The sequence below is a fragment of the Cervus elaphus genome, chromosome 16 (assembly GCF_910594005.1).
Source record: "Cervus elaphus chromosome 16, mCerEla1.1, whole genome shotgun sequence".
Lineage (NCBI taxonomy): Eukaryota > Metazoa > Chordata > Mammalia > Artiodactyla > Cervidae > Cervus > Cervus elaphus.
Window position 1 is genome coordinate 34,981,887 of NC_057830.1, and position 13,373 is coordinate 34,995,259.

At 49.3% G+C, this 13,373-nt stretch overlaps 2 protein-coding genes across 8 annotated transcripts in view; one reads left to right on the top strand and one right to left on the bottom strand.

Moving 5' to 3' along the window:
• Positions 1-7,226, bottom strand: part of DNAI1 (dynein axonemal intermediate chain 1) — a 67,486-nt gene extending 60,260 nt beyond the window's left edge. The window contains exon 1 of the mRNA XM_043870526.1: positions 6,906-7,226. Coding sequence (XP_043726461.1) covers positions 6,906-6,938 — 33 coding nt within the window. The 5' untranslated portion in view covers positions 6,939-7,226. The remainder of the gene's footprint in view (positions 1-6,905) is intronic.
• A 159-nt stretch (positions 7,227-7,385) lies between these two features.
• The window catches only part of FAM219A (family with sequence similarity 219 member A), a 60,395-nt gene continuing 54,407 nt past the window's right edge, over positions 7,386-13,373 (top strand). For 4 of the 7 annotated variants that reach the window (XM_043927518.1, XM_043927519.1, XM_043927522.1 and 1 more), the window contains exon 1: positions 7,386-7,751. In XM_043927518.1, the coding sequence (XP_043783453.1) occupies positions 7,692-7,751 (60 nt within the window). In that variant the 5' untranslated portion in view covers positions 7,386-7,691. The remainder of the gene's footprint in view (positions 7,752-13,373) is intronic. The other 3 variants (XM_043927520.1, XM_043927521.1, XM_043927524.1) reach the window with 1 other exon arrangement.

The following is a 13,373-nucleotide window of genomic DNA, read 5'->3' on the forward strand; positions in this document are numbered from 1 at the left end:
GGACATGACTGAAGTGACTTGGCATGTATGCACACACCTTTCCCATCAGTCATTTACTCACCCACTAATTCATTCAGTCATTATTTATTCATCCAGTATTTACTAAGCATCTACTATGTACCAGATGCTAGGATGGCAGCTAAAGAAGAATAAAAGTTGAGTTGGTCCCACTCCAAGGGTTCTCAAATCTAAGAACGGAGCTAAATGGAAGACATAAACACACTACATAAACCAGAATCCAGAGACTCTGTGAACAGGACAAAATATTGTCAGACACAAAGCAATGAAACCAGTTTGATCAACAGCCGTGTTCTTTGCTCACGTCTTCCATACCACTCAGTCTCAGCAACTGGGAAAACTGAACACTCCATACCAATTTCTAGCTGGCAGAAAAAACAATTTCACATGGCTTGTTCACAGCTGGAGCCAGAGAACCAAAATTATTCTTCGGGATCTGCTTGCAGGTTGCAGAGCCCAGGGAAAAGCACAAGACACCTCTGCTATTATTATTCGACTACCTGGCAAGTACTGAGTACTAGTGATGAGCGGTAAACGAGGGGAGGGGTGGGGCATGGGGGTGGTGACCAAGCTCCGGCCTCAAATGCTCCCAGCTGTTTTGTAATCTGATAATTGTGCATGAAAAACCTCAGACCATAACTCCGAAAATAGCATGACTGTAATCATAACAAAATGGAACAACCACTGGCAAAATTTATTTCTAGTTTTCACTTCCAGAAGGAATTCTGTAACACTACTAGGGAAAGAGAAGAGAAAATTCTTTCAACTTCCTGTCACTAAGCCTCTGAATTATCCTCATCTGCATCCATCCCTTCCTCCTTTCTCCTTTTCTGTTACAAAGTGTTCCACCTCTTGGCCACAGCTGATCCACTTCCACCTCCTCAGACATTGGTTCTAGTCTTCATTTTATCTCTTTCATCTTCAACTTCTCTCTGTTTCTGCCAGGCAAATGCCTCCCCTTAGCATTTAACATATTCAAGCCTTAATTTCATCTGAAAAAAAAAAAAAAAAGAAATCCTGTCTACATGGTCTTTATGCCTTCTTAGCTCAATTCAGTCTGCTTTTTATCTCTAAAATTGTTTCCAAGATCCTCAATGACTTCCTAATTATCAAATCCAATGCTGTGTCTAGTTCTTCTCTTCATTAGCAGATGCATCATGACTGACCACATAACCAATAAACACCCTCCTCCCCAGAAGAACATTATTCTTCCTTAGTCTTCTAATCTCTCTGGTCAGTTCTTCTTATCCTACATGTTGAACCTTTGTCCAAACCTTGAATCATAGTGTTCTTTCTAGAAATCTTCCCTGATTCCCCCAGAATCAGTGTTAGGATCTCCAACCACAGGCTTCCACTGTACCCAACGCTACTTCCTCAACTGCATCCCATAGTTCACTTAACAATCATTCGTCGAGAGCTTCTAATGTAATGGCCACTGTGTTAGGAGCTGAGAATACAGCTGTGGGGAAAAACATCCACAGGCCCTGCTCTCAAGGCCTCACAGTCTAACGGCAGAGACATAGAGTAATAAAATAATTACCCAAACAAGTGAATAATTACACCCTGGGATGCATGCTCTAGAAGAGAAGATCATGGACAATGAAACTATAAATATAGAGAAAATGTCACTCTCTTTGCTAACAAGGCACAGGCCGTTAAGCTGGCTGTGGGGGTGGACCGGAGTCTTGTGAGTGAGTGCCGCGATGAGGGAGAGAGGGCGTGGAGAATGTTCCACAAAGAAGGGACAACAAAGAACCCAAGTACAGCAGCGACTGGGCAACAGCGCTACAAGTTAAGGCTTGGACACCCAAGCAGGCCTCAGCCCACATAGGCACCTGAGGGGTTTTTTAAAAATTGGTCCCTCTTTGGGACTTCCCTCATGGTCCAATGGCTAAGACTCCCCAGCTCCCAATGCAGGGGGCCTGGGTTCAATCCCTGGTCAAGGAACTAGATCCCACATGCTGCAACTAAGACCCAGGGCAGCCAAATAAGTAATAATAATAATAATAAATAAGATAAACAACTGGTTCCTCTCCTAGAAGAAGTAGGAAGTCACTGAAGGGTTTTGAGTGGGGGATGACATAATCAGATTGACAGTTCAAAAAGATCCCTTGGTACGGTATAGAGAATGAATCGGAAGGGACCTGGGTAGATGAGGGGAGTACCGGTGACAAAGCTTGACAAAGCTTTTGCAACTGTCGAGGTGAGAGATGACGGTAGACAGGGCTAATGGGGTGGCCGTGAATAGGAACAAAGTGATCTGATTCAAGAGATTTAGGAAGTAAAGGGGCAAAGTCTCAGATCGAGGGCTTGAAGAAGAGATGAGGATGAGAGTGTAAGGATGTGAGGAAGTAAGGAGGACACTGAGGAGAAGAGTCACAAGAGGGAGGATCTTACTTAGGACAAAAAGAAATGTATCAACTTGCCTTCGATTCTGCTTACCTCCTCCTGTCCTTTCTTCTGTGGATCCCAGGCCTAGTCATCAGATTCAAAATCTCCGAATCATCTAAGACTGTCTTCTGGAGTTGCACCCACTCTTGCCCACTTACCCCTATCCTCATTACACCTCATCAAGATCAGTATTTCTAAAAGTATTGTCCCAAAGGGGCTTTTGAAGAGATCACACGAAGTGATCCAAAAATACAAGACTTTTCTTTGGTTCCTACAGGAAAATGATGCAAAATTCCAGACTTTTGATTTTTTTTTTTTTATGGTAACTGAGTTATAAAAGAGTACTAAAACTTGTTAGTCATAAACTAAAATTAGCCTTTAACTGGAGTTCACAGAAGACTCTAATTCAGTTCTCTGCTGAGGAGTCTGGCTGCCAGGCAATGTTTGGCAACGATGCAAAACTCCTCTTGCATATACACATGCAGCCAGTTGGAATTCTCGAAATTTTCAGGAAGGACACTCTGTTATTGGGGTATTACCAGTGATGTTTAGAGCTGGTCCTGGTTTATGGTGCCTGACGTTCATGAATTTTAATTACAAATTATGATTCATGGAGCTTCATCATGATCAATTTAATATGCCATGGTTATTTGATTAACCCTCTGGAATAGAGGGGAACACGTCTCTGACCGTATTTCCTGCCACTTTCCTCCTCCCTTCCTTGCTGATCCAGAACATGTGTGAGCAAGCTCCCATCTCAGGAACTTTACACTTGCTTTGCCCTCTGTCAGGAATGCCTTCCCCCCAGAATATCACACAGTTAATTCCTTCACTGCCTTCAGGTCTTTCTCAAATGTCACCTCTATGAGCCAATGCTTCCTCCCCTCTCCCCCGCCAAACCACTATGTTGAAACCATAATATTCCGGTTCCCTGAACTTCCTATTCCTTTCCCTCCCTGCCTTATTTTTCTTTAGGACACCCATCATCATCTGACAAATGATATATTTTACTTATTTGTTTATTGACAATTTATCTCCAACTAAAAGATAAGCTCCATGAGAGCAGGGATTTGTGTTTGTTTTGTTTGTTGCTATATCACCAATGGGCTTCCCTGGTGACTCAATGGTAACGAACCCTCCTGCCAATGCAGGAGACACAGGATCAATCCCTGGGTCGGGAAGATCCCCTGAAGAAGGAACCCCCTGAAATGGCAACCCACTCCAGTATTCTTGCCTGGGAAATCCATGCACAGAGAAGCCTGATAGACTGTAGTCCATGGGGTTCCAAAAGAACCCGACACAATTTAGCGACTAAACAGCAACAACAAATATCATAAATACCTAGAACAATACCTGGCATATAGTAGGTGCTCAATAAATAATTGTTGAATGAGAATATTTATATCATCAGCATTTTTGTCCTCAATTTCCAACACCCAGCTCTTAAAGCATAGGTACATATATTTCAAATCTGAACCATTCACAGCCTTACTACCAAAGCAGATGTAAATATAAACCCAGAAAAGTGTGCTTCTACAGTCACATTTCCTTGTTATCACTCCCCACCAGTCTCCTCATCCAAGGCTCACCCTTTCCTATCCTTCAAACTCACCCAGATCAAAATTTCCAAACAACAATTGGAAGCATTCAGGATTCGTATTCCACCCATTTTCAGGATTTAATATATTCCAGGCATTGTGCTAGGTTCAGGGGAATCAACAGTGAATGAGACAGACATGATCCTTGACATCAGAGTTTACAGTCTAGTGGGGATATCACTACATCCTGCCTCCAGAAAGGGACCTTAACCCTTGATAGGAGAATATGCTGGGCAAACTGATATGTGATGTATGAACAGGAGATTAAGGAGAGATTTGGGGCAGGTTGGCATGGGGCAGGTGGGAGCAGACAGAAAAGACTGTACCAAGCAGTCAAAGGAAATAGCAGTGCCAAAGGCTTAGAGGAGAACGACAGCATGGATGTCATTTTCCAGGAAGTGAGGGCACTTCAGGTGTGGTGGAACTAAGGAATCTTCAGAGAGCAACGAGGAGATCTGAAGTCAGGTGGGTAGCAAAGGTTAGACCTGCCAAGGCCTTCTAGGCCATACAAAGAAGTTGAGCTTTTGGGACTTCATTCTGAGAGCAAGAGGGAGCCAATAGAAGATTTGATCACTGATACAAACAGTGGAGTTTAAATTCTTCTCCGTCCCCTAACAATCCAATCCTGACCTTCCCTCTCCACTGCAGGCCTCCGAGTCATAGCTGCCTCCTTCCTGAAGTTTCTCTGCTGCTCCAACCTGCATACCTCTCTCCCTTTCAACCCCAGGGATCGCACCCTCCCTTATCTTTATATGCCTTTGTTCTGTCTCCCCCACAGGCCTGAGTTGCCAGAGGACAGGGACTTCTCAGGTTCTCTAGGTTGTCCCACACCCAGTTCACAACTGACCCAGGCTATAGGCCTCATGGAGACAAAAGAGTGATGAATATAACCTAGCACAACCCAGCTTCTGCTCACATCCCACACAAGTATATCTACCCTGTTCTAAAACAACCCTTCCTTCCAAAGCGGCGGCACTGATGTGTGCAAGGCCAGCTGACCCCCGTTTCTGTCTCCTGTCACCTCTCTCCACTCTCAGTTTACCTAAAACCTCTAATCTCTCCCCTAATGGACTGGAGAAACTGATTCCCAAGGTTGTTCAAACCCCTAGAAAAATCCAATCTGTAGTTGACAGAAGCAGATTAGTAATTCCTTGGGACTAGGAAGTTGGGGAGAATGGACTGGGATGAGGCACAAGGAAACTTTGGGGAGTAGAGGAAGTGTGCTATATCTTTATTGTGGTAGGGGTTCACAACTGTATAACTTTGTAAAACCTGTCAACACATACAACTAAAATGGTCCATTTTGTTGTATGTGAACCAGTCCTCAGCAATGCCAAATTGAAAACAAGCTGCATGTCAATTAAGAGTCAGTAGCCCCAAGGACAGTACGAGCTTCAAAACACAGTTCAACCCTGACATAAAACTAGGGCAAGGCCATATGGGAAAAGCAGCCTTTCCATGGTTGCAGAGATCTAAGAATGGTGGGCACACCTGCTATGGAAGGCCAGGTGAAAGAAGCAAAGGAGACCAGGCAAGTAATATGGAGGGGTGCATGCTCAGTCGCTTAGACGTGTCTGACTCTTTGCCACTTCATGGACTGTACCCTGCCAGGCTCCTCCATCCATGGAATTATCTGGGCAAGAATACTGGAACAGGTCGCCATTTCCTACTCCAGGGGATATTCCCGACCAAGGGACCAAACCTGAGTTTCCTGCATCTTCTGCATTTGCAGGCCAATTCTTTACCACTGTTTCACCTGGGAAACCCAATATAGAAGCCAGACCCAAATATGTAAAGTCATAAACAGCATGCACACAGATACGGTCTCCAAATATCAAAATATTATTTTTTTGATATTATTTAAGAATAAACAAACAGGAGCCCTGCCTCACAAAGCAAGAAACTGCATATTAATCATAAGATGATAATTCGTAAAGTGAAAGTCGCTCAGTCCTGTCTGACTCTTTGCAATTCCATGGACTATATATAGAGTCCATGAAATTCTCCAGGCCAGAATACTGGAGTGGGTAGCCTTTCCCTTCTCTAGGGGATCTTCCCAACCTAGGGACTGAACCCAGGTCTCCTGCATTGCAGGTGGGTTCTTTACTGACTGAGCTATCAGGGAAGGCCGATAATTCATAAGAAGTTTGGAAAAAGTGATCCTTGAAGGACTGAGTGGTTTTGCTGCAGAGAGCTCCTCAAGAAGCTGGGCCTTACTTCTCCTTCCAGGGTGAGCTGGGTGGGTTAAGAGGGGTGACTCTTAGGTTTCCTGTGAGAAGAGATGACATCTGTCCAGGTGGCAACAAGGGCAGTCCGGATGAGCCAGTGTGGAGTGTGCAGTGTGTGAAAGGAGATGGGAAAAGAGCTTCTTTTCTCTTGGTCTTCGTCTGAATGCGCTTTCCTCACGTCTCCCAGCACAGAAGACCTGAAGCATAAAACCCCACATAACCTGTGTCTCCTGCACAGTTCTCCTGCACTTCTGTGAGCTCCCGAAGGCCTGCGTCTCCACCTAGCCCATCACTGTGCACTCAGCAAAGGATGGGAAAAATAAATTCTCTGGGACAAGACTGTGAGGGCAATGAGGGACATATTGGTAAGAGAGGGGGTGGGGGCTTAAGGAGGATGGGCTGGTCAGGACGGGTCATGGAGTGAGGGAATGGAATGGTGAGAGGACAAGTGAAAGAGTGGTAGGACACAGCGGATCGGGGCAGTGTGGGAGAGGAGGCTAGGATTAGTGGGAGAGAGCAGTGACCGCGTCAGAGGTCACTGGGAACACAGGCGAGGAGTCACAGGGAGAAAGTCAACAAGGATAGGAAGATGAAGCATCAGTAGAAGAGGGATGATCACTGGCAGCGAAGGTCAGAGGTCATCAAGACAGAGCAGGTCGAGGTGTGTTACCTGCTTACGAGGAGGCGGTTGTTTGTGGGGCATCTTTGAAGAAGCAGGAAGCACCTCAACACTTGGAGAGCCTACAAAACGCTCCTCTGCCTGAGGACAAGAAGTTTGTCCGTCCCCTCAAAGATGCACAGAAAATCCAGCTTCTCTTTCACTTCAATTCCCAGCCTCAGGGGTTCTTTGGGGACAGCCGACGTTGTGGGTCCTCCGCGCCCTTGCAGAAGGGAATCGTCTCCTCCCTCGACGCGGTTACCCAGCAACTAACCAGCAGCCAAGGCGCAGGCGCCTCCGAAGCCCCCTCCCGGCTCGAGGGGAAGGCGGGGCTGGGCGCGCGGGGAACCACCGGCTCCACCAGGCCCCGCCCCCTGAGGCAGGACGACCGGCGGCCCCGCCACTAGAACTCCTGCATGCGGGAGGGGCTCGGGCTCCAGACACCGCCTCCTCATGAATAATGCAAGATTCAGGCGGTGTCCCGGACCCGGAAGTGGAGTTGCCGAGTCACCGCAGTGGCTGAGCTGCTGACAGGAGGCGGCGGCGGAGGAGGAGGCGAGGCAAGACCTGCGGCTTTGCCGGGCCACTGACGCTGTAGCGCTAGGCAAGCCGACGGAGCCACGCCGGCCTCAGCCCGCCTGCAGATCTCCTGCCCCGCGCCCAACCCTCCGTCTGCCCGACTGGTCCGGGGCGGCCTAGTCTGCACCACCCACCCGGCACCTGGGGCCGCCGCCCCGCGCGGTCCCCGTCGGCGTCCCCGGCCGCGCCCGGCCCCCGGCCCGCTCGCCCGCCGGCACCATGATGGAGGAGATCGACCGGTTCCAGGTGCCCACCGCGCACTCGGAGATGCAGCCGCTGGTGAGGGGGCGGGCGGCGGGCAGGCCAGGGCCGGGAGGGGGCGCTGCCGGAGGGGGAGGGAGGGAGTCAAGCCTTGGGGACTGTGCGGACGCCTCGGATGGGGTAGAGAGCCAAGAAAACGCATCGCCGGGGGAGGGGGACTTGTAGGACGAGAAAACCGTGGGAGAATATGTGGGATGACAGCAAAGAGGCCTATAAGGGCGGAGAGCACTGTCAGCGGAGACAGGCCGGGGGATCGCCGTCGGATGGAACCGAGCGGGGGCACAGTGGTGCACAACGTTAGTGGAGGCCCATAGCGGGGAAAGGAAGGGAACTGTCACGGGGGACCGCCGGTGGCAGGCCCAGGGGGCGAAGATGGGAGGTAGGGAGGCGTTTAGACCTTAGAGGCCTGTGATGCTCAGAGCGGGGGAGGGGGCCAGGAGCAGTCAGTCTGAGGGACGCGGATAGGTTTGTAGAGGAGGAGGGGCCTGCCAGACAGTTCACTGGCAATGGGTGGGAACGCGGGGCCCGGGCCGAGGACCCGTAGGGGGACGGTGTCCGTGCAGGACCCGGGAATTCGGTTCTTCTCCGGAGAAGAGTGCACGCAATCTAGGCTGGGGATGCAGGAGCCGGGAAGAAGAGAGCACGGCGGCGAGATGGAGAATCCAGGGCTCAGATGAGAGAGCTCGGAACCGGCGGGAGAGGGGGCGGGGCCGCACAGGAGCCGCCTGTGCCCACCGGTTCGGAAGAACCCCGAGCATCCTAGGCCTGCGTGCTGGGAGTCCTTGCTGGGCTCCGATCCTGCCCGCGGTCCGGGAGTCAGGGAAGAATGATGTCATCGCTGCCGGCGCGGAGGGGATGGAAGGGGGAGGGCCGTGCACGGAGGCTGGGCTGGGGGAGACCATTCCCACTGGCGTCGGCTCCCCGTGTATACCTGACTGGCTTGTACATTTGCCCGGGGAGACACGCTGAGGCCTAGCGGCGGCGTCTCTCCCACTGGTATAGGGAGAGAGAGAAGGCGGGGAGTGCCTCGGCTCTGTTAGCTTTGCTTTTCCTTCTTCCCCACTTGGAGTCCGGGTGGGAGCTGGAAGGAGGCAAGGCAGGCCGAGAATCTGAAGATGTGGGTGCGGTATTCTCTGAGCTCAGCTGGAGCTGAACAGAGCTCTCCAAGTCTTGAAGCTCTAGGCTTCCTAACCCTCTCCCCTCTGTGTTAAGTGAAGGTGAGGAACAGAGTCTACCTTTGCCCCCCACCCCCACCCCGCCCCTGGCTGACAGACGTGCTTTGTGGCATTCTGAGCAAGTAATGTGTCGGTTACAGCAGCCAAGACAGACCTTGGCAGGACCCGTGACCTACTCTAAGCCACACCTTTTGGAGATGGTAGAGGAATCATTAGAGGCCACCTGGCAGGAGATGTGTCTTTTTTTCCCCCTTTCCTGATGATTTAGACAGTTCTAGAAGCCCAGACAGAGAAGTTCTACAGAAGTGTACAATATTAAACGGGGGAAAGATATGCTCATGGACTTCTTTCCTAGCCTGATGCCGTTGTTGGGTCGTTTGAGGGCCAGAAAATCCTGGTAAGAAGTCTGTACCATGAACCTGAAGAACTTCAGGCTGGGCTAAGAGAATGTTCCTTTATGGATTATCCTTCCAGCCAACCTGGCTTGTCAACCTAAACTGCCCTTCCAGTTCTTATCTAAGCAAGAATCAAAAAGAGCAGGTGAAGGAGCAGAGGAAGAGATCCAAGGCATCAGAAGAGAGCAATGAGTTCGTGCTTGCCTCCTATCTGGGGTTCCTAAGATGGGAGGCAATAGCTGTTTTCCAGGGAGCGGGGAGAAGGAAGGGGTCGCCAGGCTACCCGGTTGTCCCTGATGCCTCCGTTGTTGAATGAAGTTATCAACGATGGTTTGTTTGAGTGAGTAGTGGCCTCAGAAGACTTCTGAACTGCTTCTGGTCTATGTGGCTCCAGAGTAGAAGTGCTTCTGGCAAGGAGGCAGGCAGTCAGCTTGGACTCTTCTCCAAGTCTAAAGGAGCACTTCTCTGCGAGAGGATACTTTGTTGAGGCTGAATCTTATGGAAACAGCAATACAGTCATCCCCCATTTAGGGATCATAGCCATTGCCCCGCATGTCTCTACCTCCCCATCTCTGTTCCCACATCAAAGTTGAAGATTCCTAGAACTCCTTCAGCTTCCCAGGTGGCGCTAGTGGTATAGAACCTGCCTGCCAATCCAGAAGACATGAGACACAGGTTTGATCCCTGGAGAAGGGCATGGCAACCCACTTCAGTGTTCTTGCCTGGAGAATCCCCATGAACAGAGGAGCCTGGTGGGCTACAGTCCATGGGGTTGCAAAGAGTTGGACACAACTGAAGCGACTTAGCACGCATGCACGCACTCACAGAACTCCTTAAGTGCTCTCTGTGCTACTGAGACCAATAGAATCTTGTGTGGAGTTTCCCTAAGAGTCTTCATTTCAGGGCGTAAGGAATCAAGATGGCATACTGCAGAAGAGAAGAGCAGAGTAGCTCTTTAGGGGTGTTTGGATAGACCATGAAAACCAGGGTCTAAGACTCAGCTGTGACCTAGTTCATTTTTTGCCATTATTTATTGAGACCTCTAGGAAATCTCTCTTCTCTGGACTCAGTTTTCTCATTTATGAAGTGAAGACAAACTATTTCTTTAAATAATAATTCCTTGCTCTTCCAAAGAATATCATAACGTCCTGATGTCATTGTTCCAGCAAATTCATTCACCAAATACTTGGTGAGCACCAGCTCTATTCCAGGTACTGCGCTAGGTACTAGGGACACAGTGGTTAGCAATACAGATATAGCCCTGACTTCTGGAGCTCACAGTTCCACAGAAGTTACTGTTCATGCTCACCCCCCTCAGGGTGAGGCCCTCTGAAGGCAGAGTGGGGGCTGTCTCCTTAAATCCTGAGGGAAACAGGGCAATACTGGTGTCAGTATCATTGCCCCTTCAGGACCAAGCTGAACTTACTGATAGTAGCCTGTCACATGGGTTTGATCAGCAAATAACCCTATCCCACCCTAAAGTGGCTGGAAGATTCCAGGGGCCATTCCTTACTTGGAAAGATGAACTCTAGATGGAAAACATCTTTTCAATTTTACTTGAAAGAGAAACTTGCCCTTGAATAGGAGGCCTAGGGGACTGACAGGAGCTGGGAGAAAAAGCGCAGCCCGCAGAGCTGGGTGTTTCCAAGGTGCTAATTTAAGCATTAGTTCTCTGTGGGAGGAAGAGGAAGAGGTCCCTGTTCTGTTGTTGGTGCTGCTGTTGCCACAGCTGCAGGTGCCTCCTGTCCCGGGTGGGAATTTGCCTGAAGGGAGTCCCCTCCCTCCTTTCCTCATCACACCAGTTGTTTAATTGGCGTGGCTGCGTCTCTGCAGCTGAACCAGGCCTGGGCCCAGCCCTGAGAGCTCCACACGCTCTCTTTCTGTCTCTTTGTGAAAGGAATGACAGCTCCTCTTGGAGGCCTAGTCCCTGGGTTCCTCTCCTGCTACGTCTATCTCCTAGACACTTCTGAGTGTTTCTGAGCACAGATTTTCCCCCAAGAAACTGACAGGGACAGACACACCTTGTATGTCAGTTCTGTGGCCAAGCCACACACTGCAGTGATCTAGAGAGGCTCCCAGCTGTCCGCAGTTCACTGTTGAGCAGGTGGGTTGAATTTTGGCTATCGTTTGTATCAGCAGCAGGGACAGGCTCTCTGGCCCTATTGTCTGTCTGCTGGGCTGGTTGGTACAGCCTCACAGTTTATATGTCTTCTCTTTGACTGTAATTGGAGAGGAAGAGATTTGGTGAAAAAAAAGGGTGGGGGGTGGTGGCACATACGGCACCAGGTGGGGTCTCTATGCACTTGAGAGAAATACTAGTCTAGCCTCACTGAAACCCAGGTTATCCATGAACACATTTGTTTAGTTCATGAGCATATGCTCAGTTCCTGGTACTTTACAGATAAAGATAAGTAAGATCTGTCTAGGGGGTGGCCAGGAGAAGGCTGGGCTCAAATGGCTGCAGCGAGGTTTTAGATACTTGTTAGGAAAGGGTGGAAATCAATGGAGGGCATTCCTGGAAAAGAGGGATACCTCCGAGGGGGAATGCTGAGGTTCTGACCCTTTGACCACATGAGATTGGAAAAGAGTTTCAGACTCCTCCTGACTCCTGGCACTCAGGGGTGGGGATGGTCAGGACATTAATTTAACGGGTGGGCCACCGCAGCTCCTGAAAGTGGCAGAGGGAACATTGTAAAGCTAGCAAGAAGCCACCATGGAAAATCGACCTACATATATCCTGTGGTTGGGGCACCTTAGGTCACCTCCTTATATCCATAGGAAGATGACTCTTCAGTTTAAGGGTGGATTCTCCTAGTGGTCCACATAGCTCATGACCCAGGAGCATTTCTCAGGCTCTGAAAGAGGCACACCCTTCTCTCTCTTCCTATATTGCAAAGTGAGGATCAGGTTTGCTCAGACCTGCAGCTCCTCCCTATTCCTCACCTCCTCAGTCAACAAACACTAACAACCTGCTTTCTGCTAAATGTTGTGCTGGGCTCAGTAGCACACCCTCTTGCTCCAGAGATGGATATACACAGTCAAGGCAGATCGAGGCACTCAGGGTAATGAACCCTGTAAGAAGTAAGAACCAGGTTCACCAAGGCCTCTCATCTAGTGGTCAGAGAAGGCGTCACAGAGGAGACATTGCTGAATGGGCTCTTAGGAGAGGACCAGAAACTTGGCGATATTGTCAATATTGGCATATTTGTCAACATGAGGAGGTGAGGACAAGAGTTCCAGGTAAAGAGCATAAAGGAAGGATCAAAAGGATGCATTTGAATAAATGAAGGCTTATAGTTAAGGAAATAACATGACCAAATTTGAATTTAGGACTGTCACTCCTGCAGTGGTTGAGAGACTGGAAAAGGTGAGAATGGAGGTTGGGAAACTAATATGAAGCTGGGTACAATAATAATCTGGGCTTCCCCGGTGGCTCAGACAGTAAAGAATCTGCCTGCAATGCAGGAGATCGAGGTTCAGTCCCTGGATTGGGAAGATCCCCTGGAGAAGGGAATGGCTACCCACTCCAGTATTCTTACCTGGATAATTCCATGAACAGAGGAGCCTGGCGGGCTGCAGTCTATGGGGTTGCAGAGTCAGATACAACTGAGTGACTAACACACACAATAATAATCTAGGCAAGAAATGATGAATGCCTACACTAAAGCAGAAGGAGAGGAAGGAACATATATACAAATACAGTACCTGTTTGGAGGTAGAGTGGAGAGGTAGGGAGTCAAGGATGACTCCCAGGTTTCTGGCATGGATATCTGGATGGCAAAGAGGTACCATCGCCACCCAGGGAAATTTGAAGGGTCTGTGTACGTCTTGGCTTCAGAAACTGCTCGTATGGGGGAAGACTGCTTTTCCTCTGCTTTGCTGCTGAAGCCGCAATCTTGGGGTGATGGGGGACCCAGGAGTCCTGAAAAACTGAAGAGCAGAGTGACACTGGCCCCAGAGCCTCAAAAGGATATGGAGAAATGCACTCATCTGCCAGTGAATGCTTTCCCTCTGTAACCTGCTTTGATGGATGCAAGTGAATTGGTGGCAGTGAGGAGCATGGTCGATTT